This window comes from Lepidochelys kempii, chromosome 4 (assembly GCF_965140265.1).
Source record: "Lepidochelys kempii isolate rLepKem1 chromosome 4, rLepKem1.hap2, whole genome shotgun sequence".
Classification (NCBI taxonomy): Eukaryota; Metazoa; Chordata; order Testudines; family Cheloniidae; genus Lepidochelys; species Lepidochelys kempii.
The window spans coordinates 19,058,718-19,081,050 of NC_133259.1; the positions used below are offsets into that span (position 1 = coordinate 19,058,718).

Below are 22,333 nucleotides of genomic sequence, written 5' to 3' on the forward strand. Positions count from 1 at the left end.
TCATTCAAATGGCAGCATCCTTAAAACTTCAAGGTTCATTGTCAACTTTAATCTATTACATTTTTTTTTTAAAAAAAGGAGGCAAAACTAGTTTCAGGTACTAAATCTGGCACAGATTCCCTGTGTCAGTATTTGTGACTTTTACAATCACACGTTTCTATTTAAAAAACAAAAGATGGGGGGCGGGGAAACACCCCAACAAAACCCCTCCACCTTATTTGCTGTGTGAACTCTCTTCCTTTCTCCCTCCCCTTCCAAAACAACAACAAAATCACTTGGAGAAACTGACTAGCTAACTGACTGTACACAGGAATAAGTGAACCTCACGACACACACAGTGCTGTTAAGTACACAAAGTAAACAAACTGAAAAAACCTTACTATTTCAGCTACATCTTACCTGTAACAATAGTACATGAACATGTTTCGTAAAGAGGGTTTTTTTTTCCTGTAATCGACCGTGCGCCTTTCAAATCTGGCATATGTGTATAGTGCTACTCATTGGGAATTCATGCTTTGCTACATTTGGAAAAAAATAAGGAATAATAAAGATGAAAATTATTTTTAAAATTTGCATATAGCTAACATAAATTGCATATGGCACATTAATTTTCCATAATGTCATAAGTACGTACTGGCTGTACTCATTTATCTGGAAGTTTGCCATTGGATAGCATCATATCCCAAAAGTTGAACAGTCTCAGATACCCTGCCAGCAGTGGACAGACTGCTGGGTGAACTGTTAGAGCAAAATATGATCTTTACAATCAAACAGTGTTTTATCATCACATTTGTATGATAAAATGTGTCATGGACTAGCACAGAATTGAGAAAATATCCGAAATCCACCCTGAGTGAACTGACTCCTGTGCCAAGACAGGCCTCTGCCTTTCTTTTGGGTATGTCTAAAACTTTTCAATGCGAGGGATTCGGGGGAGAGTTGTCATTGATATTTTAATATTGGGACACCATTGTGGCCTATCATGTCAAGAGGAATGTAATCACTGTGCGTGTGCAGTAGGCCATGAGAAAGGAAGGGTGGAACTCACACAGACTTTCTCTCACAAAACGTACATACATATTAGAGCAATGGATTCTTTTATTTTCCAGTAACATTTGTCAAGGGCAGCTCAATTACTGCATCTGGTTTTCTACAAAGTCTTCCTTTTGTGGATGTGTCACAGTTCTGTAGCTGAATTGAAGTAGGCACAAAGAGGTCAAGGGACTTCTGTTCTCTGACTTCTGTTCTCTGTCTGTTTGTGAGTGGCTCTAGTCAGTGTTCCCTTGATTCTTAAACCCTCCTCTTGCTTGAATACTTTCATCAGATTACGTGACCTCCCAAATAAACAGCTTGGAAAAAAATTTCATTGAAAATAAAGCATTTAATTTAAAATTTACACCTCTTCAAGAGGGTGATATATGCAGTGTTCAGCCTAGAAGAAATATAATCCCTTAAAACCAGGGGCTTATAAATGGAGGTTTGGGATTTTAACAAATCAGGTTTGGAGAATTATTGCTATGAAGGGGGCAAAATGGCAATTGTCATGTAGACCGCTGCCTCTGAATTTGAATGACAGCTCTGCGATCAGAAACCTTGCTGACATCTCCTCTAGTTGAGCATCTTTATAAAGTTATTAATCCATTTGCTCGCCTTGGTGTATGATGTCAGGAATAAAACTCTTCAGCATAGCCTACACACTGACACATCTGCTGTGTGAGCTCTTTCCACACCATGTGCTGACTGCCTTATCTGACTGATAGATCGGTCCAATTGTCCAATAGATTTTCTGATTTTAAACTCAGTTGGCTTGTTGGAAGTGTGGTGTTAGCTGAGGAAATGGCTTTTGTCCAGCGCAGACCCTTGTTTCGACAGTGCTAGATGGAAGTAAAATGCTAACGAAACTTTTTTCCTTCTCTCTCCGAAAGCTTGTACAATGAGGATAGAAATTTGCTCCGGATCAGAGAGAGAGAGAGACGGAATCAGGAAGCTCTTCAGGAGAGAGAGACATACCCGGAAAATACCCCCCTCTTTGCAGAACCTTACAAGGTATTGATAATGTATCATGTTGCAGAGAGGGAGGCGGAAGGAGATGTGACCTTCGTGTGCACTGCAACATGTCTACATGTACAGCAGAACCTTGTCAATAAGCATTGCAACCCCTGAAATAGGCACATGCAACCTCCAGGTGTTTCGCTTTGCATGTTACTAAAGTGCTAAGTTGGGAAGCTCTGCTGATGATGTAGTGGGGAGGGCCAGTTTGAGACCTCATGGTCTCCATGAGCCAGCCAGTGAGTACTTGTGACTCATTAGGACTACCCATTCATCACTAAGTACAACAGGAAACAAGGTAGTTGGTTGGTGATGTGGGGAACTGCTAAAGTCCTGGTTGCACCCTTTACTCACGTTTGATTAACACTCGTTCAAGCAGCTTCTTTCACAGCAGGGAGACTGCAGACATGAGTAAGTGCTACCTAGGGAAAGTAAAGCATGTATAACTGTACCCTAAAATTGTGATAAAGCGGTTTCTTCTGAAAGTAAGCCACTTATTAATATGCCTTTCTTGAAACTGGATCTTGGTTATCTTTTTCTAACTCTTGTATTTTCACCTCTCTACTTTCCTGTTTCAGACTAACAAAGAAGATGAATTGTCCAGTCGAATTCAGAACATGCTGGGCAATTACGAAGAGGTGAAGGAGCTAATCAGCACCAAGTCCCATCAGAATCTCATAGGGATACCCAAGAGCATTGTTCCTCTCATCCATCAGGGAAAGCCTGATCGCCCATTCTTTCCTGAGAAGACCAGCAGTACATTACCAACCTCATTCCAGCACAGCACCCGCCACCAGGCCATGGGACCCCCTGGTTTGGCTCCCCCCTCTGCTAGTAACTCCATCCGCTACCCAAAGACACAAGCAAGAATGGAACCAGCTGCAAGTTTGCACACCAAAAGCCACAGCTTGTCCAGTGGTCAGAGCCAAGGCCCAGAACATGGACGCAGTGGTCAAGAAAGCCATCCCGGTGGTCGCCAAAAGAAAAATGATAGACGTGTTGATGAAGATGGTGCTGATGAACTGCAAGACACCCTCTCAGAGCTTTCTCCCTTACTGTCCTCTTTGTCTTCTCCAGTGGCACCCCTGTCACCTCTACATTCCAGTCAGCATATCCATTCCAGGTCACAGAGTCACAACAAAAGTCACGGGCAGACTTACCATCCAATTAAATCACCTCAGGACTTTGTGGCAGGATTGCATGATAACGAAATCCGGGACAGTTCAGCCATTAATCTGGCCCAACCATCTTCTCAGACATTTCCTCCAGCCTTGCCGCCAAAAAACAGTGTAATGCAGCAGAAACCTACTGCATACGTCAGACCAATGGATGGCCAAGATCAGGCGCCAAATGAGTCACCGGAGCTCAAGCCACTTCCAGAGGAATACCCTGGACAACCCTATGGGAAAATAGCAGATTTAAAAGCAAATGCCAAGGCCAAACTATCCAAATTGAAAATACCTTCTGAGCCCATTGAGGTGAGTGAAATTGCTGCTGTTTTTCTGAGCAGGAGCTGCCAATAGAATGCCTTAAACTGAACAAAAAGAGGAGGAGGACTTGTGGCACCTTAGAGACTAACCAGTTTATTTGAGATAAGCTTTCGTGAGCTACAGCTCACTTCATCGGATGCATTCAGTGCTCAAATAAATTGGTTAGTCTCTAAGGTGCCACAAGTACTCCTTTTCTTTTTGCGAATACAGACTAACACGGCTGTTACTCTGAAACCTGTTAAACTGAACACTTAAGGAAGCAGAGGCTGGAGGGAAAGGGGCTGCTGGAAGGGTTGATTGTTACTCGCTTTTTGTGATGTGGTGTGAGATCTGAGGTTTGAGAGCACCATGTGGCTGGGTGGGGAAAATATGGCACATAGCTTTTATACACCCCTTAGGCTATGGCCACTTGAGAGAACTTACAGCTGCACCAATGCTCTAAGCTGACAGGAGAGAGCTCTCCTGTCTGCTAATTACTCTAGTACCCCCTGAGCAGCAGTGGCTATGTCGCCGTGAGAAGCTCTCCCGCTGACATGGCGCTGTTCACACCGGTGCTAAAATTGCCATAAGTTATGTCGCTAAGGGGGGTGGCTAATTCACATCCCTCAGCAACAAAGCTTAAACTGTATTCGCTGTTTTGGAGGAGGTTTTCAGCTCCTTAAACCTCAGGTTTGGGTGTGATGCTGCTGCAGTTACTTTCTGTGGTAAAGGCCGGTGAAAAATCATGCTCCCAGGAGATGAGGTGATGACCACATTTCTTGAGTCACTACATTGGAGATGGCCTGAGTCCCAGGTGGGTGCTGGAGGGGAGGGGAAAGAGTTGTTTACGTCCTCCACTGCAGAAAAGAAAACTGACTAGCCAGCTATTTGACTATCAGTGTGTTATTAACTAAAGTGTAAGCTGAAGTTTCCAAAGCCATCTAAGTGATTAGAATACACAGTTCCTCTAAGCCAGTTTTGAAAATCTCAGCCATACGTTACCAGGGATGGATTAATGTAAACCATTACATTAATGTAATGTCTGCTTGCCTCTTCTTTTTTTTTCTAACCCTTTTTGTGGTTCTCTTCTGATGCAAACACTCCCTTCCTCATCTTTTCTTAGTTAGACTCAATATTTAAACTGGCCTGTTTTCATTCACGCGGCCTTCTTGCTCTTTTTAACCAGTAACTCTTTTCCAGAATGATGCATTTCAACCATATAAGATACAGCAATGTTGATAATGGGCTAAATGCCTGCAAAACAGAATAATTCATAAGTTAAGGTTGCTGCAATACTAAGTACTTTGCCCCAGGCAACAGGGTTTATGAGGAAACAACTGAGGATTTTGTATACTTCCCATGAAAGGAAGCTCAGAACAAAGGAGTGGCAATGTTATATTTTAATTTTTTTAATCAGAAGTTGAAAAACAGGGAGGAGGGAATTTTGATTTTCTTTTTTTCCTCTTTGTCTTTCTAACTCTTGCCTTGCACAGAAAAGGTTGTCTCATTCCTGGTTCCCTGAATCTGTTTTTGCTGACTGTATGAAAGTGTGGTTGATATGTCATGTATGTTTTGGCTCCTTTGCCTGAGCCACAAAAGTCTTGGGTTTCTTGAAGGTGCTGTGGATGAAGTTGTATTTGAAGTTGTCATTGGCAACAGGGGTTTCTAAATGAGAAGAAACTCCTGTGTGTGTCCTGTTCAATATGTTTTATAATATCTTTGTAAAACTATTTTTCATGACAATGATCCTCTGCTGGGAAGATTTGCATATTTCCTCCCTGACCCAGAGCCCATGAAAGATGAGCTGGGTGGTTTTGGGTGTCTGGTGGATGTTTGATAGCTTTGCTGTAGGTAGCTGTCAGCTCTGAGAGTGTCCTAACACATGCTCCACAGTGTAATTATCCCACAGTATTGTCTGAAGGGCAGTTTGACAAAAGAGAACTGAAGTGTTATTTTTCAAATGGCATTTTGCCATGTTGTAGCAAGAGGGGAAAAGGATGATTGGGGCCTGGCTTTGATGGAAAGGGATGTTACAGGGTGTTTTGTTGAGTATATGGTGTGATCTAAGCCCATTTCTTGTGGGGAAAATTAGAGGAAACTGATAGATACTAATGAGCAGTAGTGAAAAGACACTCAGGTCCAAGATTGCTTGTTTTCTTTTAAGCAATGAATTTCCCATCCTGCAAATCTGGTCTTAAAATAAGCAATGCAAAATGGTCAGGGTTTCATGTTTCATCTAACCAAATTTCTTGCTGCAGGGTGAAAAGTAAAGCAGAGTATTATCATAATTTCATTTTCTTCACATCATGGTTTTAGGGGAGCAGTGGGTTGCTAGCAGTTTTTAAATGTTGGCACTTTACGTAGCCATGAATTTTGGAGGTGCTTATTTTCCCTATATTTCTCTCAAATGGCACATCTCTTCTCCTCCCAACCTTCGTTGTTGTTGGTTTTTTTCGTGTCCCTTTCTACTTCGTTTACTTTTCTCTTAGTTTTGTCTCCAGTCTTTCTTTTACTTTCTAGCCTCTTACATGTCTCATGTCTGAGACGGGGTGGCCCAATGACATTATACGTTAGATGAAACTCTGCTTCCTTTTCGGCTTCCTCTGGGCACCTGAGGAGAAAAAGAGACTCTGCTAGTCCAAATACACATTCCGACAGCGGGTCTGCCAGAGAGCAGCACTATTGTATATGCTAGCTCGGAAGTAACACTGGGGTGATAGCAACATGTAGGCACAATGAAAGAGGACTAGAATGTATTCCAGTAATTGGCTCCGTAAGAACAAGACCTCATCTCCATTTATGTTTCTAGCCATATTTCATAATCTGATAACATACTCAAACACGTCGCTTCTGAATATGCTGAATGACTCAGACCATCAAATAGCATAGCTGTCTTCAATTTGTAACCTCTGAAAAGCTTTGGCGGATGTGTGCATTTGGGACAATGGTTCTGTTCAGCCTAGTAAAAGAAGCATGACTTTTAGATCATGAAGACATCTTGTTGTTCCAGCCTACTTATTACAACTTAATTTTAGAATGATTTTGGCCTTCATAAAAGGAACCATATCCTTTCACTAGTTAGGCCTAGAGACTCGAGCAGTGGAAACAAACAGTGGGATGGCATTCCTTAGAAGCTCTCTAGATATACCCTTTAATTGTTGGAGTTAGGGTATGTCGACGCTGGCACTTTGTCGGCAAAACTTTTGTCGTTTAGAGGTGTTAAAAACACCTCTCCCCCTCCTCCCCCTCCCCCCCCGAACGACAAAAGTTTAACCGATGTAAAGCACCGGTGTGAATAGCGCTTTGTTGGCAGGAGCGCTCTCCTGCCGACGAAGCCGCTGGCGCTCGTGAGGGCTGGAAGTTTTTTGTTGGCGGGAGAGCTCTCTCCCGCTGACGAACAGCAGCTACACTGCACAGCCATGTCGCTAAAAGCAAGGTAGTACAGCCATTGGGTCTTTTTAAACAAAACTTCTACCTGAAATGCTGTGGCGTAAGGTTAAAAGCTTTTGACAGGAAACAGAGGTTAGTTATCCTTTTCAGGAGAGCTACCGTAAATGTCCTAGTTTTTAGTGAAGCAGAGAACGGGAAATGAAATGAAAATCTAGGAGCTGCTGGGTCTCTCCGCTTCTTCTGTTTCACACAATGTTGAAGTACTGATTGGATGTGACCTGGTGGAATTTCATTTATTCCCCCTCCTGTCTGCTGCCCATTTGCGGCACATTTTTATGGTTTTTAACAATTGTTCAGCCCCAATTATGCTTGACAGTCACAGTCCAAATCCAGTTTTCCCTCATGGTCTCTCACAATCATGTGAGAGGTTGCCTCTACCAAATGGCTCTCAGCTAATTGAATTTCCAAGGCCTGCATGTCACCTGCAGCTGCGAATTAATTGTTGACAGCTTCTGCTCATGGCAACACTGACAAGTTAAGCCTTTGAGTTTGAATTAGACAAGCAGCTTCTCTGTAGAGTGAGTTAATCCACAGTGTATGTGAGTACAAACTGCACAACCCTTCCCCCCACCCCCAATTCTCCCCTTTCAAATTTACCTTTTCCTTTTTAAAGAGGCACTTACGTACTGTACCATAAGAACTCTTAAAAATAGATCATAAATGAAACTGAAATGTATTTGCCACCTACAAGTATTTCACTTTCTCTGTTTAGATCATAATTTTTGGTTGACTAAGGTCACTATCCCTCATAGCCCATCTTACCTTCACTTTTTATTCCTGCAAGGAAGCCAGTGCCTAACATGAACCACCATCACAGTAATTTCCAAAGTAACAGACGGCAATGTCTTAAATGGGATTCGCAAAAAGAAAAGGAGTACTTGTGGCACCTTAGAGACTAACCAATTTATTTGAGCATGAGCTTTCGTGAGCTACAGCTCACTTCATCGGATGCATACCGTGGAAACTGCAGTCTGTATTCGCAAAAAGAAAAGGAGTACTTGTGGCACCTTAGAGACTAACCAATTTATTTGAGCATGAGCTTTCGTGAGCTACAGTTCACTTCATCGGCATCCGATGAAGTGAACTGTAGCTCACGAAAGCTCATGCTCAAATAAATTGGTTAGTCTCTAAGGTGCCAAGCTCATGCTCAAATAAATTGGTTAGTCTCTAAGGTGCCACAAGTACTCCTTTTCTTTTTGCGAATACAGACTAACACGGCTGTTACTCTGAAACCTGTCATTAAATGGGATCGACATTATTGCAGACCCAAGCAGCAGTGAAGCTGGGTTGTGAGAGAGACTATGAATCTTAAGCGACTGTAAAGGAGAAAGTGATTGGCAAAATATATCACTTTTGCTCTCTAGGGTTTTGTTTTACTTTTGCTTTTTCCAGGCTGAGTTTTCTGAATGTAAGGGGGGCTCTCTGTGTCTCTGCTGTAATGGAGTCTTGTCAGGGCTGTCTTTTTGCGCCATGCTTCCAAAACATATATATGTTGTTTACTTTTCCTGATAACCCTGTGCTAGCAGCAGGCACAACGTGAACAAAATGGCTTCTGCTGGGATTACTCAGGTTGGCGTTATTCAGACCAGAAAATTAGTCATTAGTCATATTCACCTCTGCAAACTTTCCACTGGGTTCCTATTCAAAAATCAATCATCACATATTCAGTGGTAGTGACTAAACATGTAGAAGAAAGTCTTGAGTTGGAGTGTCTAAAGAGAGAATCCTAAACTCAGGTATCCAGTGCGAAGTGCGTGCTCGGAAGGCACTAGCACAGGCAAAGATTTGTTGCCCTGAATGTCCACTGCTTTGCACCTCGTGTAATCAGAGAGCCCTAAGTAGGTGTTATGTACTAAGAAATCAGAATATGCTCTGAACAAGGTGCAGGACAGTGCAGAGCGGATTGATTCTAAATCAGCAAGCAGGAAACTTGGATTCAAATCTTGTTTTTCATTTTTACTTTTTATTTTCCTACATAGAGTTTAATTCTTATTAGGTAGTAGCCATCAAAACATGTTGATTTACAATTAAATATAGCCTTTACAGTAAATTGGCTGCTTTTTTGCTAACCGGGTGGGTATGCTATATCTGTACTAATTTATTTAAGCAATTATATCGCTTAATTTACATTTTTTCAGATTCTTAATATTTACTATAAGAAAATGGTGAAAGATTCATTTCTTATTTACAAGATGATTAGTTTCTTTCTTGTGATTTGTGTCCAGCTCTGTTTGGATGGAAATTCAAATTCAATTAAAAATGCACAAAAACTGCATTGTGAAATTTTTTTTATTAGTTAAATAAAACTACCTGAAATGTGGTATATACATAAGAAAGTTTATCAAAACATATTTTGGATTTAAAACTGATTTATTAAACACGGGAAGTATTTGTGGTTAGTGAATTGAACTGCTTGTTTCTAGTCACCATGTTCTTCAGGATTTTAGAACTGGTAGATCTTGTCCATTCACACTTCGCTTTGATTCTTAGAGTGGAAGAGGAAAGCAAGGTTTCCTGCTTTTTCAGTTCTCAAGTGGTTTCTTAACTTTCAATGAACTATTCCTTGAACTGAACTAGTTGAATAAATTGAAATGAAGAAAATATTCTCTGTGCACTGGCAGAAGAGGCAGTTGCCATCAAAAGTTAATTGAGCACTTCATCAAACTCTGGTCCCAGGTGCTTAGCCATGACTTCCACCAGTTCAGTGGTTTGACTGCCTTTAAAATTTGGCCGCAAATATGTATTGCTTAACATTTTTTATTTAATTTAAACGTTTTAATAAATTATAGTAAGTTTAGGCCTTAACGTAAATTGTCTTTATTTCAAATTTAATTTTAAATGTTTGGTTTAAAAAAAAAACAAAAAAAACCACCCTGTATTTAATTTCAATTTAAAAAAAAAAAGATTTCCCCCGCCCCCTCCCTCAAATTATTGATTTTATTCATCTTGGGAGAGTGGAAGAATCAAGCCCCTATTGTGGCAGTATATAGTAAATAAAATGGATTCCAAAACCAAAAATCTTTCTTTTAAAATGAGTTAAAGTTGCTCTAACAGTGAGTGTCTCTATCTACCACATCACTTACAAAACCCAAGCCGTAAATTATGTGAAAGCATGAGAATTTTTTCTTTTGAGTTTTTAGAATCAGCCTTTTTAATGGAACCCAGGCTGGAACCTAAAGTATGAAGAGGCAGTCTCCTCTCCTTAATATATAACATGTCTGCAGAGATACAATTAGAACCCTGTCCTCCAGGTCCAGAAACAAAGAGCACTTCCCTGTTGCACTGTGGCAGATATCTGTAAGCACTTAGCTACAGGCGAAACTTTCTGTTCATTCTAAGCTGTAGTCAGCCACTAGAGAGTAACTGCTCACTGGTGCTCGGGCCTGCTTCCGCTGAAGTCAATGGCAAAAAGCTCTCACAGGTATCGATCTGAGCAGGAGTGGCCCCACAACTGTGCACAATAAAAATTGTTCAGTTTGCATAATTGTAATGTGTGTTCTTCAAAAATAGTAAGGTGACTTAATGGTATGGAAAATTTGCAGGGGTAGTAAGTAATTTTTGAACAAGAGGAAGACAGAAATATTAGCTATAAGTCAAATCTGGGTAATATTTTTTTTTAAGGACCTGTAACCCAAAACCAGTTTGAACTGACTTCCAGCTTGCATGAGGAAGCTGGGTGCAGTCATAACTGATGAAGAGGCAGTAACCTCTCCAAATGTTGCAATGCAGCATTGTGACAAAAGAGCTGCTGCAATTTTGGGTCACATACAGGAGAGGCATAATAATGTGGAGCAGGAAAGTATTATTTCCACACTATGGCACTGTATCTATGCTAGGATTTTAACTGTTCGACACTGAGGGTTGGATAAGGTCCCTCATGCTCCTCAACAGACTAACACGGCTGCTACTCTGAAACTCCTCAACTTGTGTTGAACTTGATTGTCCTGCTGTGGAGGGGTCGACTGCACAATAGGTGTTCAATTCATGTGACCATACCCTTGCTAGCAGGGCAGTTGAGTTCAACACCAGTTGGGGTCAAGAGGGAATTGTGTAGCTGGTGTAGATGCAACCTGTGCATCTAGTAAACGTTTATCCTGAATCCAGTTTATGGATAGGGAATACGAAAAAGATTGTAAGTATTTGAGGGCTGAAAAAACCAAGAAGGGAGGAGAAGATTAATTATTTAACATGGTACAAGGGACTATAACAGGAACTGACCTGAAGAAATTAAAAAAAAAAAAAAAGATAATTTAGGCTGCATAGCTGAATAATCTCTCTTGGGCTTTGCTTTGTTAAATGTATCCCCCCAAACACCCAAAATGCAGCAATATAAATTGTAATATTTAAAGACCTATAACCATATAAAAGGCATACACTATATGTTCCAACGTCACAAACACTGACAATCAGATACAGGAAGGGTAATAGATTAGACTTGTTTTATAATACATCTCTAGAAACACCAGGAAGGTGCTTGGATATCACAGAGAGCTATCTTGTAGAAGTAACTAGAGACAAAGAGATTATTACCAAACGCTAACTACCATATCAGGACTTCAGTGCTGCCAGCCCCCAAACACTCCAAAATCCAGAGCTGGCTGCCCAAAACATATGAGTGCTCTAAAAATCATACGATTTTGGAATATAATAAAAATTGGATTTTTTTTATTTGCATTCTGACAGGTCACGTTTTCTAGATTTTTCTCCACAACTCTGAGGGCTAGAAACTTTAATTTTAAAATGAAAGCTAAGGCCTTGTCTATACTGCCGCTTGCAGCGCTGAAACGTTCTTTGCTCAGGGGTGTGAAAGAACACACCCCGGAGCGATGCAGTGTAGACAATGCTACAGTGCTGGGAACTACTCCCCTCGTGGAGGTGGTTTTATTACAGCACTGGGAGAGCTCTCTCTCCGCGCTGGAGCCGCGACTATACAGCCACATTAAAGTGCTTCCCCAGCATACCCTAAGATTCTCATGTAATCACACAACTTCTTAAGCTTTAATTTCTGTGAGGTCTCTGGCTATTCCAGCAGTGGCTATAAACTCTAGTGATGCTGCTAAGCCTTGCAGTAGATAACCTCCTTTGGCATGCCTCTGGAGTGGTAACTTCCGTGACCGTTGGCCAAGCTACTTAAAGAAAGTTATAATCCCAGCAGGGGGACCGGAGGAGGTTCTAGCATTAACTACTTGACCTTGAATAACATTTTAATTTGGGAACTAAACTTTGTCAAAGTGATCCTGTCCAAATATGTGCACTGGACCAGACTGACCTTCTTTTACGACAAGCCATTTATTTTTAATTGAGTAGATGAGAAAGCTTACACTGCTTTTTTTTTCCAAATTGGGGAGGACAACAACAACAAAAAAACCCAGCAATTGTTCTGAAGCGTAATAACTGACAGAATGGTTTGTCAATTAAATTGAAGCTTTCTTTATAAATCTCCCTCTTACCTAAGATGAAGCATGATCAGTTTCAAGCCAAAATAAAGAGCTTTTCAAAAACTTGAAGATGATGGGTTGTTTTGGGGCTTTACAATAAATACGAAAACATATTTCCAAAATGTTTTGGAAGTGGAAGTCTGATGGAAATTTTCACCCTTCACGTTGATTTAGTATTGCAGTTTAAATTACATTATAGAATTTTGAAAAACAAATGTGCATAATGTACTTTTTTCTTTGTCATAAACTGCAGTGGCTTTCGTTGCAGAAAATTGAGTGCAGTTACTAATAATGTTGGTGACTACCTAAAAATCCCGTGAACGATTTGTATGGGACATGGGAAACTCTCTTCAAGCAGGTTTCAGAGTGGTAACTGTGTTAGTCTGTATCAGCAAAAACAATGAGGAGTCCTTGTGGCACCTTAGAGATGAACAAATTTATTTGGGCATAAGCTTTCGTGACCTAAAACCCACTTCATCAGATGCATGGAGTGAAAAATCCAGTAAGCAGTATATGTATATGTGTGTGTGCATATATATATGTATATATGAAAAGATGGGAGTTGCCTTACTAAGTGGGGGGGTCAGTGCTAACGAGGCCAATTCAATTAAGGTGGAAGTGGCCTATTCTCAACAGTTGATTACTTTTGTAGTGCTAATGAGGCCAATGCAATCGAGGTGGATGTTGCCCATTTCCAACAGTTGACAAGAAGTTGTGAGTATCAGTAGAGGAAAAAATACTATTTGTAGTGATCCATTCACTCCCAATCTTCATTCAGGCCAAATTTGATGGTGTCCAGTTTGCAAATTAATTCCAATTCTGCAGTTTCTCATTGAAGTCTGTTTTTGAAGTTTTTTTGGTTGAAGAATTGCCACTTTTAAGTCTGTTGTTGAGTGTCCAGAGAGATTTGAAGTGCTCTCTGACTGGTTTTTGAATGTTACAATTTTTGATGTCTGATTTGTGTCCATTTATTCTTTTGTGTAGAGACTGTCCAGTTTGGCCAAAGTACATGGCAGAGGGGCATTGCTGGCACATGATGGCATATATCATATTGGTAGATGTGTAGATGAACGAGCCCCTGATGGTGTGGCTGATGTGGTTAGGTCCAATGATGGTGTTCCTTGAATAGATGTGCGGACAGAGTTAGTTGGCACCAGGGTTTGTTGCAAGAATAGATTCCTGGGTTAGTGGTTCTGTTGTGTGGTGTGTGGTTGCTGGTGAGTATTTGCTTCAGGTTGGGGGGCTGTCTGTAAGCGAGGACTGGCCTGTCTCCCAAGGTCTGTGAGAGTGAGGGATTGTCCTTCAGAATAGGTTGTAGATCCTTGATGATGCTCTGGAGAGGTTTCAGTTGGGGGCTGTAGGTGACGGCTAGTGGCGTTCTGTTACTTTCTTTGTTGGGCCAGGCCCGTAGTAGGTGACTTCTCTCCAAACAGTGGAGAATGTAGGACATTGTCTTCAGGTTGTGTTACTTTTCATGTCTGTATCCAGTGATGGTGGCTGGTGTGAGGAATATTCACCAAACAGAAATAAAAGGCCACGTACGTACTTCAAAGAAGTTCAGACAGACCTTTTCAGTGTAGAAAAACAGTACATGAAAAGTTTGAGTAGCAGCCGTGTTAGTCTGTATCCGCAAAAAGAAAAGCAGTACTTATGGCACCTTAGAGACTAACCAATTTATTTGAGCATAAGCTTTCATGAGCTACAGCTCACTTCATTGGATGCATGCAATGGAAAATACAGTGGGGAGGTTTTATATATACAGAGAACTTGAAACGACGAGTGTTACCATACACACTGTAACAAGAGTGATCAGGTAAGGTGAGCTGTTACCAGTAGGAGAGGAAAAAAACCTTTTGTAGTGATAATCAAGGTAGGCCATTTCCAGCAGTTGACAAGAATGTGTGAGGAACAGTATTGGGGGGGTGGGAGGGGAAGAGATATAAACATGGGGAAATAGTTTTACTTTGTGTAATGACACATCCACTCCCAGTCTTTATTCAAGCCTAAGTTAACGGTGTCCGGTTATATCCTTGGTGATGTGTACTCACAAATAAGAAAACAGTGAGATGAAATATAAGAACTGTTTTGATCAGTTATTTTTATACAGCCTGGTTTGAAGCAGAAACATTACAATATCTAACTAAAAGCATTTCAGATTGCTCATGTAATTACTGCTAATGCGGAATATGACTAATATGAAGAAGAAAAAGTGTAATACAGAAACCAGCAGGAAAGCCTGAGCAAGGCCAGAAACAGATGACAGCCAAGAGTTCCAACAAGGCAACTTCAAAGCAAACACTGAAAGCAGCAAAAGGTGACAGACGATATGCATGTTAATGAGCTCAAAACAATACCCAGCAACATGACAGCATATCCCAGTTTCAAAAGTAAAAACAGACATCTCTCAGAGGAGGAGGAGGTGAATGTTGCCCCCAACTGCTTGTCTACACCTCACCTCTAAGCCTCTCATTCTGGGCCTTTTAACTGCAAGGAAGACATGGGTCCTTTTTTGCAAATTTGTAACCCAGTTATCAAAATTTACCGCCCCGCTCCCGAACATCCATGTGGTACTCAGTATTGGACAGGTTTCAGAATAACAGCCGTGTTAGTCTGTATTTGCGAGAAGAAAAGGAATACTTGTGGCACTTTAGAGACTAACCAACTTATTTGAGCATAAGCTTCCATGAGCTACAGCTCACTTCATCGGATGCATCCGATGAAGTGAGCTGTAGCTCAGTATTGGACAGACCACTGCCAGATTACTTTTGGCAAAGAAGCTGTATGTTTGTTATGCAAAAAGCTGGTATTTCAAAATGAGACTTTTTTTTCCTTCTGGCAAAAATATTTACAAATTTTTATATGGATCAGGTTTTTGAAATATTGCTAGTTTGAAAGAAAGCTAAGGCTACTCCTTCAGGACAGCAAGGGAGGGAGAAAACTTTCTGCCTTTGTGCAACACTAACTTAATTGATCAAGCTACTTGTATTAATCTACTTTGGTTTTCTGAAAAGTTTCTGTAGGATTCATTCTCCATCTGAGTCCCAAAGCCTGTGGTATCTTACACCATGTTAATCTAAAGTAAAGCTGAAAAAAGGGTAAATATACTCAGTTGAAATTATAAATCAGGGTTTATTTATTTTTAAATACATAACTGATTTTTTTTAAAAACAAACCAGTAGGGGGCAGTTGAAAATGTCAACTTTGCAAGGTGGGCCATGCAATTGGGTGACTGTCAACTGGCAGGGGAACAGCAAGCTCAGACTTATGAGATGGTCCATCATGTTCATTCCCAAGTAACAGAAACTACTATTCCCTCCCAAAAAGTAATTTTTCCATTGATAAAAGAATAACTGTTAGATTTTTACAACACAGTATTTGCTAACCATGCATCAGCACTTCCATTATAAACATCCATTAACGGAGATTGAATTTTTATTACAGGGTTTTATATTGTGGCATTATATTGTCTAAAACTGGAATGAAACTATTTTTTTAAAAAGAAAAAAGTTACAACTATTATGTTATATGTTGTGTATATATGATTTAGTTCCTCTCTCTGATACTAAACTTCTGGTACTCTTGTAGCTAACACATGGCTCATTTTAAAAACAACATCTTGGCATGTATTATAATATGGACTAATTGTTTGTCTAATTTTTGTTAAAAAGAAACTTAGGGCCAAATTCTTCCAAGACCTTATTATCAGGTGCTATGCTTACTATCATGTGTGGTCCCCTGGATGTCACTGAGACTGCTTACCACAGGATTTGTAGGATCATACCATTAATTCGTGTGAGAGTGTCGGAACAGGGGGTTGGTGGTGGATTAAAAAAAAAAAACACTTTGCAAAAAAGATCCTTTTAGTTGTTGTTGTTTTTTGTTTCTTTTCAAGTATTTCCTGTACATACTTCACATGGAATGGCATCCTCTTGCCAGCATTCCGTCCTGTTAACTACATTTCATTAGTCTGGCTCCATCTGGTTAATAAAAAAAACAAAAAAACCACCCCCTCACCCCTCAAATTTAAATCAGACCCTTCTAAATAATATGAAATAGTGAATTATCATTTAAAAAAAAAGACTGGAGCCAAAGCATGCAGGTATAAATATGTAAACACAAAAAGCTACTTGTTATGTGATTTAGCAGGTGATTCCCACTGGACATGACGGTTTTTTCCTCTGTACCTTTTCTCCAGACAGAGCCACAAGTTTTATACATGATGGAAATAAAATAATAACAAAATACCAGAGCAGCCATAAAGTCTTACATGATACATCTTCAACCAGCTTGGTTCGTAGGTTTGAAAACTCTCCACACGGTCCTTTGGCAGTTTTGACTTGTGCAAAGGGACAGATGTTGCCAATTTCAAATGTACAGGGGAAAGGCAAATATTGCTAAGCAACCATGCACTTGAGAGAGCGTTTTTAGGAGAGGAGCCAAGGGAGTTATGCCTGGGAGCGCTCTCGGCTTCTCATGGCTCAGTGCAAGGGAAGAGATTAAAAGTTCTTTCCTGTCAGGGTTACCACTGCAGCGGCCAGCACAAAAGACACTAACCTATTGACACTGATTAGGGTTGACAAGGGAATGTATGAAAACAGGAAATCTCTCCTGTCATGTAGGAAGGCAGTAAGACATGTTCACAGAGGTAAGTGCAGCACACAAACATGATTTGGTGTTAAGCTGCCTCTTCTAGAGCAACTTAAGGTGTTTACTAGGCGGTGGAGGGCTGGGGGGTGGGGGGGAGGGGAGGAGGAACCAGGGCAGATAGCAGTGTGGGAGGCCTTGGCTGCAATTTATTTTTCGTTTGTCTATAAATAGACAAGTGAAGGACTTGTGGTTTGTTAGGGGCTTTTTACAGCCTTTGATTTAAAGGCTTTTTCATTGAAAAAGGGATTCAAGTGAACTTCTGGAGCTATCAAAGGACAAAAGAGCTTGTAAACAAGACAAGCTTTAATGGCATAGGTATAGCTGTGCCCCTCCCCTTACCCCTCCCTTGCACACACTTGATAGATAATTGGCAGGTGGTGCCTGTTTCTTTTCTTTAATTGTCTTGGATTCCATTGGAGATGTTTCTTAAGAGGTTGAGTATGACAAGGCTTGTAACTGTGTGGCAGAAGGTACGTCTGGTATCTAAATCCAGCTCCATATTTTCAGGAAAACTGCAAAATGTTTGAATATTGAAATTTTTTTCTGTTTGTACATCAAAATCGCACTTTCCCTGGATAACTTTTATTGAACTGTCATCTGCACTCATGGAACTTCTGGTTGTGGGGGGTGTGGATTTTTTAAAAAAAAAAAACAACAAAAAAACAAAACAACCCTCATGTATTAAAAGATAAATGCTTAACAGGCTTTATATTCTGTTTTTTGTGGTAAATGACTGCCAGTTAGCCACATTTCTGGTGACACTTTGTGGATCAAAGATGCTATAAATACACGCTATGTAAAGATAGTGCTGCAGGTAGTAACTGTTTTGTGGAATTTTTGGTTTTCTCGTTTAAAACATCGACTGTGATCCTGATTCTGATGATGTTCTCCATAGTATAAGGCAAGGCACAGGGAAACCATTGCTGCCATAAGCCGCTGGAAACATGGTTGCTGCCCTGGGTTTTGGTGAAAGTTGTCTGGATGTTAAGGTGGTGAAGAGGGAAAGACAGGATGTGTGTACTGCTGTTGTAAAATACCCATACCATTGAGCTGATTCATGTAGTTTGCCTGTGGGGTTCAAGACTCTGCAAAAGGCCACAGTCAAATGCCACAAGCAGATTCTAAATTAAGACTGTGTTCGTAATAATATTTATAGTGATACATGCTAAATTATAGGTAGATTCTCCTATTCCAATGTATCAGCTGATCATTGCAAGGGGTCGGAAAGGAATTTTTTCCTCCTACGTTACCCCATTGTACGTTTGGCCAGATGCACCGTGGTGGTTTGTCCTCCTCTGGAGTCTCACAGGTTGGCCATTTCCAGAGTTGGAGGTCCAGTGAACTAATGTATTGTAGCAAATACTGTGCTTCCCATTACACTGGTTGCTGCTGCCCTATAGTTTTGTCACTTGGACATACCCAGAGAAATAATGTGCAGAACACTTGCATTCACAATAGGAAAGATTCTTGCCTAGAATCACTTCATTCTGTTCACTCATTTATTTTTCCATTTGGTTATTCATCTTATTTCTCTTAGACAAGTCAAATAACATTTTTTATTATTTAATTATTCCATACCTTTTAAATTACACAGCGTTACATTTAAGTCACCGGTGAAATTCAAGTACTAACAGCTCCGGATGTTCTCTTTTGTAACCACTGCTTTCTGGCTTGCTCATTTCTATAATAATACTGGATATTTGTGAATGACAATCATTTTTTAGGAACTGGGTATTGTAATTACTATGTTGGAAGGGTTTTCTTCCTTTTACAACCTTTACCCTTTATTTCTGGCGCACCAATATTTTTCTTTCATTAGCTGTATTAACAGTGCTTCGTATTACTGCGAAACTAGTACAAATCTTTATAACCGTCATTGGGGACTTGGGTGCTCTTTTGCATGCATACAGGTGTAGGAAGTGCTGCGAAGCGTGACCTTGGCAGTACATCATGACATGATTTTTGGTACTGGGAACATATTGCACCCCAAACAAAATGCAGTGGTGAATTTTTCTAGTGGTTTAAGCAGTTCAGAGAGGCTAGAGACTTTGAACGAAGTCATACCTGTGTTCCTTTGCATACAGCTAAGCACAAAGAAAACAGACTGGGCACAATAGTACCTAGGTGTTTCATTTAACAATATTTTTTCTTTCTCTTACTCTTACAATGAGGTGGTGTCATGTCTCTCCTCCCCGCCCCTCAGAGATTGAGGAAAAATCTTACGTTTGCTTTGGCTGATAAGAGAAGGTAGATCAATAATTCTCAGTTTAGGAGCTAATTTTTACATGATTTGCCAGCTGTAATGATTGTAGGTAATGATACTCCACCCTGGCATGGAGTGTTATTCAGCAATGCCAATATAATCTCCAGTTTAGGTGGTTTAAAGTCGAATTATTCAGATGTGCGTTTTGCTTAACTAGAGGATAAATGTAATTGTCGTAGTTCTCACTAATGATGATCACTACAGCTGAAGTTTAAGATACAGCTTCTGTTCACTTCCCATTGTTCATTGCTCATAGCCTGGGCCCTGTGTCTAATGCAATTGTGTAGCTGTGTCAGGTGTCACATAATTATTGATTTGCTTGCATAATGGTAGTGCCTGTAAGTCCTATCTGAGATCTGGCCTTCATTGTGCTAGGCACTATACACAGTATGAGGGGGTCACTGCTGCAAAGAGCTTACAGTCTAAATAGACCAGACAAAAATGGGGGACAGGAAGCATTATGTCTGTTGTTGGAGATGGAGAACTGAGGCAAAGAGAGATTAAATAACTTGACCAAGGACCCACATAAAGTCTTTAGTAGATCTGGGAATGATCCCAGGCCAGTATCTTAACCATGTGACCTTTCTTCCAATCTGAAGGAAGGGTGTTACTTCTCTTGGAATTTGCCATTGTGCTCCAGAATCTAAGAGCTTTAATTTCATATTACCATGTCTCTAGCCCTTGTGGTTGCAAAGAAAACCTTCAATATGTGAAAGGTGGGTAGATAAAGGAAGACGGCTGGAAAAGATTGCTCTGAGAAAAGTGAAAACTGACCTGTTGGTCCCAATAGAGTGTTAACTCATGAACATAGTAGCATGTTACATGCCAGCATTGCTATGGAATGGCAAACAGTGGGAGAGTATGGAGTGGAAAAAGTAATAACTGTCAGGGTATGAAACAAGGAATCCAAATCTCCTTCCTTGGCCTGGGTTTAAAATTGCTTTTGCCCTTGCTCAGGGGGGGAAGAGTCACAGCATTTTTCAGATCCCGGAAACCTTAACTATCTCCTCGTTGTCAGAAAACAAAGCAGACTTGCTTTCCTGTGTTCCAAAGAACCCCGCTGTCACCACCCATGTAGCTGCCCAAACTGCTCCCAACTCTGACAACTTTTACAATGTTGCCAAGTATCAGCGGGGTAGCCGTGTTAGTCTATATCCACAAAAACAATGAGGAGTCCGGTGGCTCCTTGACTCCTCGTTTTTACAGTGTTGGTAATTGAGTCATACTAAAACCTGCAGCACAATGAAAATGGAGGAGGTGTTATTATAAATTGAAATTAGTATCACAATATATTTCGAGGAATATTGTGCTGGACTAAGCTGGGGGAAAAAGTTTGTAGGGGGAAGTGCTACTTAATTTCAGAAGTCTCTGCTACCTCATTTTGATCAAATGTGTAATGCGGAGAACATTGCACAGCAAGTTCGTTTGGTACAACATCATCTTTGCTTGCCCTCCACTCAGATATTTGTAACATTTTGTGCATGCAAAGCTGACTCAGCTGGTTTTTTTTGCTGTTTACGGATGTAGAAAACCATTTTTTCTCCATATTTTCCCACTGAAATTTTTGCTACATAATGCAGAGCTACAAACTTCTACTTTGGTTTATTTTTAGTAACCTTTATTGAGAAAGAAGGAAAAAAATATAAATCAATTCATTATTTCTAAAGGTACGCTCACTTAAAATTGTCAAAGACGCACATTACATTTCCTCCCCCCTTCCCCCTCCCCCCGAGTTGCTTACATTTAGGATGAACTGTGGTGATTTAGCAGCACTTATTCTTTTCCAAAATAACTAAAAAATAAAATTGCTTTTAAAACCTCAGGGAAATTAAGGTCCCAGTTCAACAAAGCATTTATGCATGTTCTTAAGTGTTCACTGAAATAAGGACCTAAATGCAAACACTTGTTTTAATGCAGCTTTGAAGTTTGCAAATAAAGCACTGAAAAGTCAGAAAATTCAAAGTTAGGGCTTCCCTTGTAATGCTATGCCTGAGATGTTGTACAGATTAAATACTCTCTATTCCTCGTTAAATACAAACCTTGATGTGTTAGCTGCTTGTTTTACAATCTGTATAATAAAGTACAGAATGTGCGGAATGGGGCTTTAAGATTGTGGGGAAATGTTAATCGTTAGAATTTCCTGACTTTAGAGTGGTTGACTTCTAAACCTGAACCCTGCATTAGTACTAGTTGGGAATCTTGCAGTCAAAATCACTTCTTATGTTAAGATTTGTTTTCCTCCATTGCACAAGATACTGGTTTGTTACAGTGCTCCTTATGGGCTGTGTTCTAGCTAACAGTGGTTTATGCAGACGACATAGATTTTACAAATAGAGGTAAAGCTAGAGAGTGAGGTGACAGTAGGAGGATATCATGTTGAGTCAAATTCATAGCCAACCAGTCTTTCTCCCTTTAAAAATATGTGGGCCGCTCATTTTGAATATTCAGCTTGTCAGCTCATTATATTTATATCAAAGAAAAAATGCTTAAAGCTATGAGCTATGGAGAGTCTTTAAATTATAAATGTTGACTTCTATTCAGATGAAAGTGAAGGGTTCAACACCTTTGACTTAAATAAATGAGTATTTTTGAAAAGAAAAACTCTGCGATTGAACGTTTACTGAATCTGCCATAACGTATCTGGCCTACTCTGTTGGGGCTGGGTTTTGCAATACGTATCTTCTGTCTGGAAGTATTGGAAGGATATCATCTGTGCTGCCTCAATGCTAGAGGTCTTCCTTGTTTCCTTGCTTACATGGCTTTCCTTACTACAAAGCAGGATTAGTTTCCCCTCCATTTTTCTGTATGACAGGGTGGTGTTAATTTTAGCAAAAATTTCTTATTTATGGAAACAAAATATTAACAAAGAAACTGAAGGTGAATTGTATTTATGTTCACTGTGTTTGGCATAGGAGCAATGATCCCTTGTGTGTTTCACAGCCTTCCTTTTATATTTCCTCAGAGTATATATACCTCCAGTTTGCAGTCTTTCATTTTTTTTTTTTCCTTTCCCAACA

General features: G+C 40.2%; 1 protein-coding gene across 9 annotated transcripts in view; it reads left to right on the forward strand.

Moving 5' to 3' along the window:
• Nucleotides 1-22,333, forward strand: part of AFF1 (ALF transcription elongation factor 1) — a 167,824-nt gene that overhangs the window by 73,559 nt on the left and 71,932 nt on the right. For all 9 annotated transcript variants that reach the window (XM_073340610.1, XM_073340611.1, XM_073340615.1 and 6 more), the window contains 2 exons: nt 1,926-2,046; nt 2,628-3,527. In XM_073340610.1, coding sequence (XP_073196711.1) covers nt 1,926-2,046; nt 2,628-3,527 — 1,021 coding nt within the window. The remainder of the gene's footprint in view (nt 1-1,925; nt 2,047-2,627; nt 3,528-22,333) is intronic.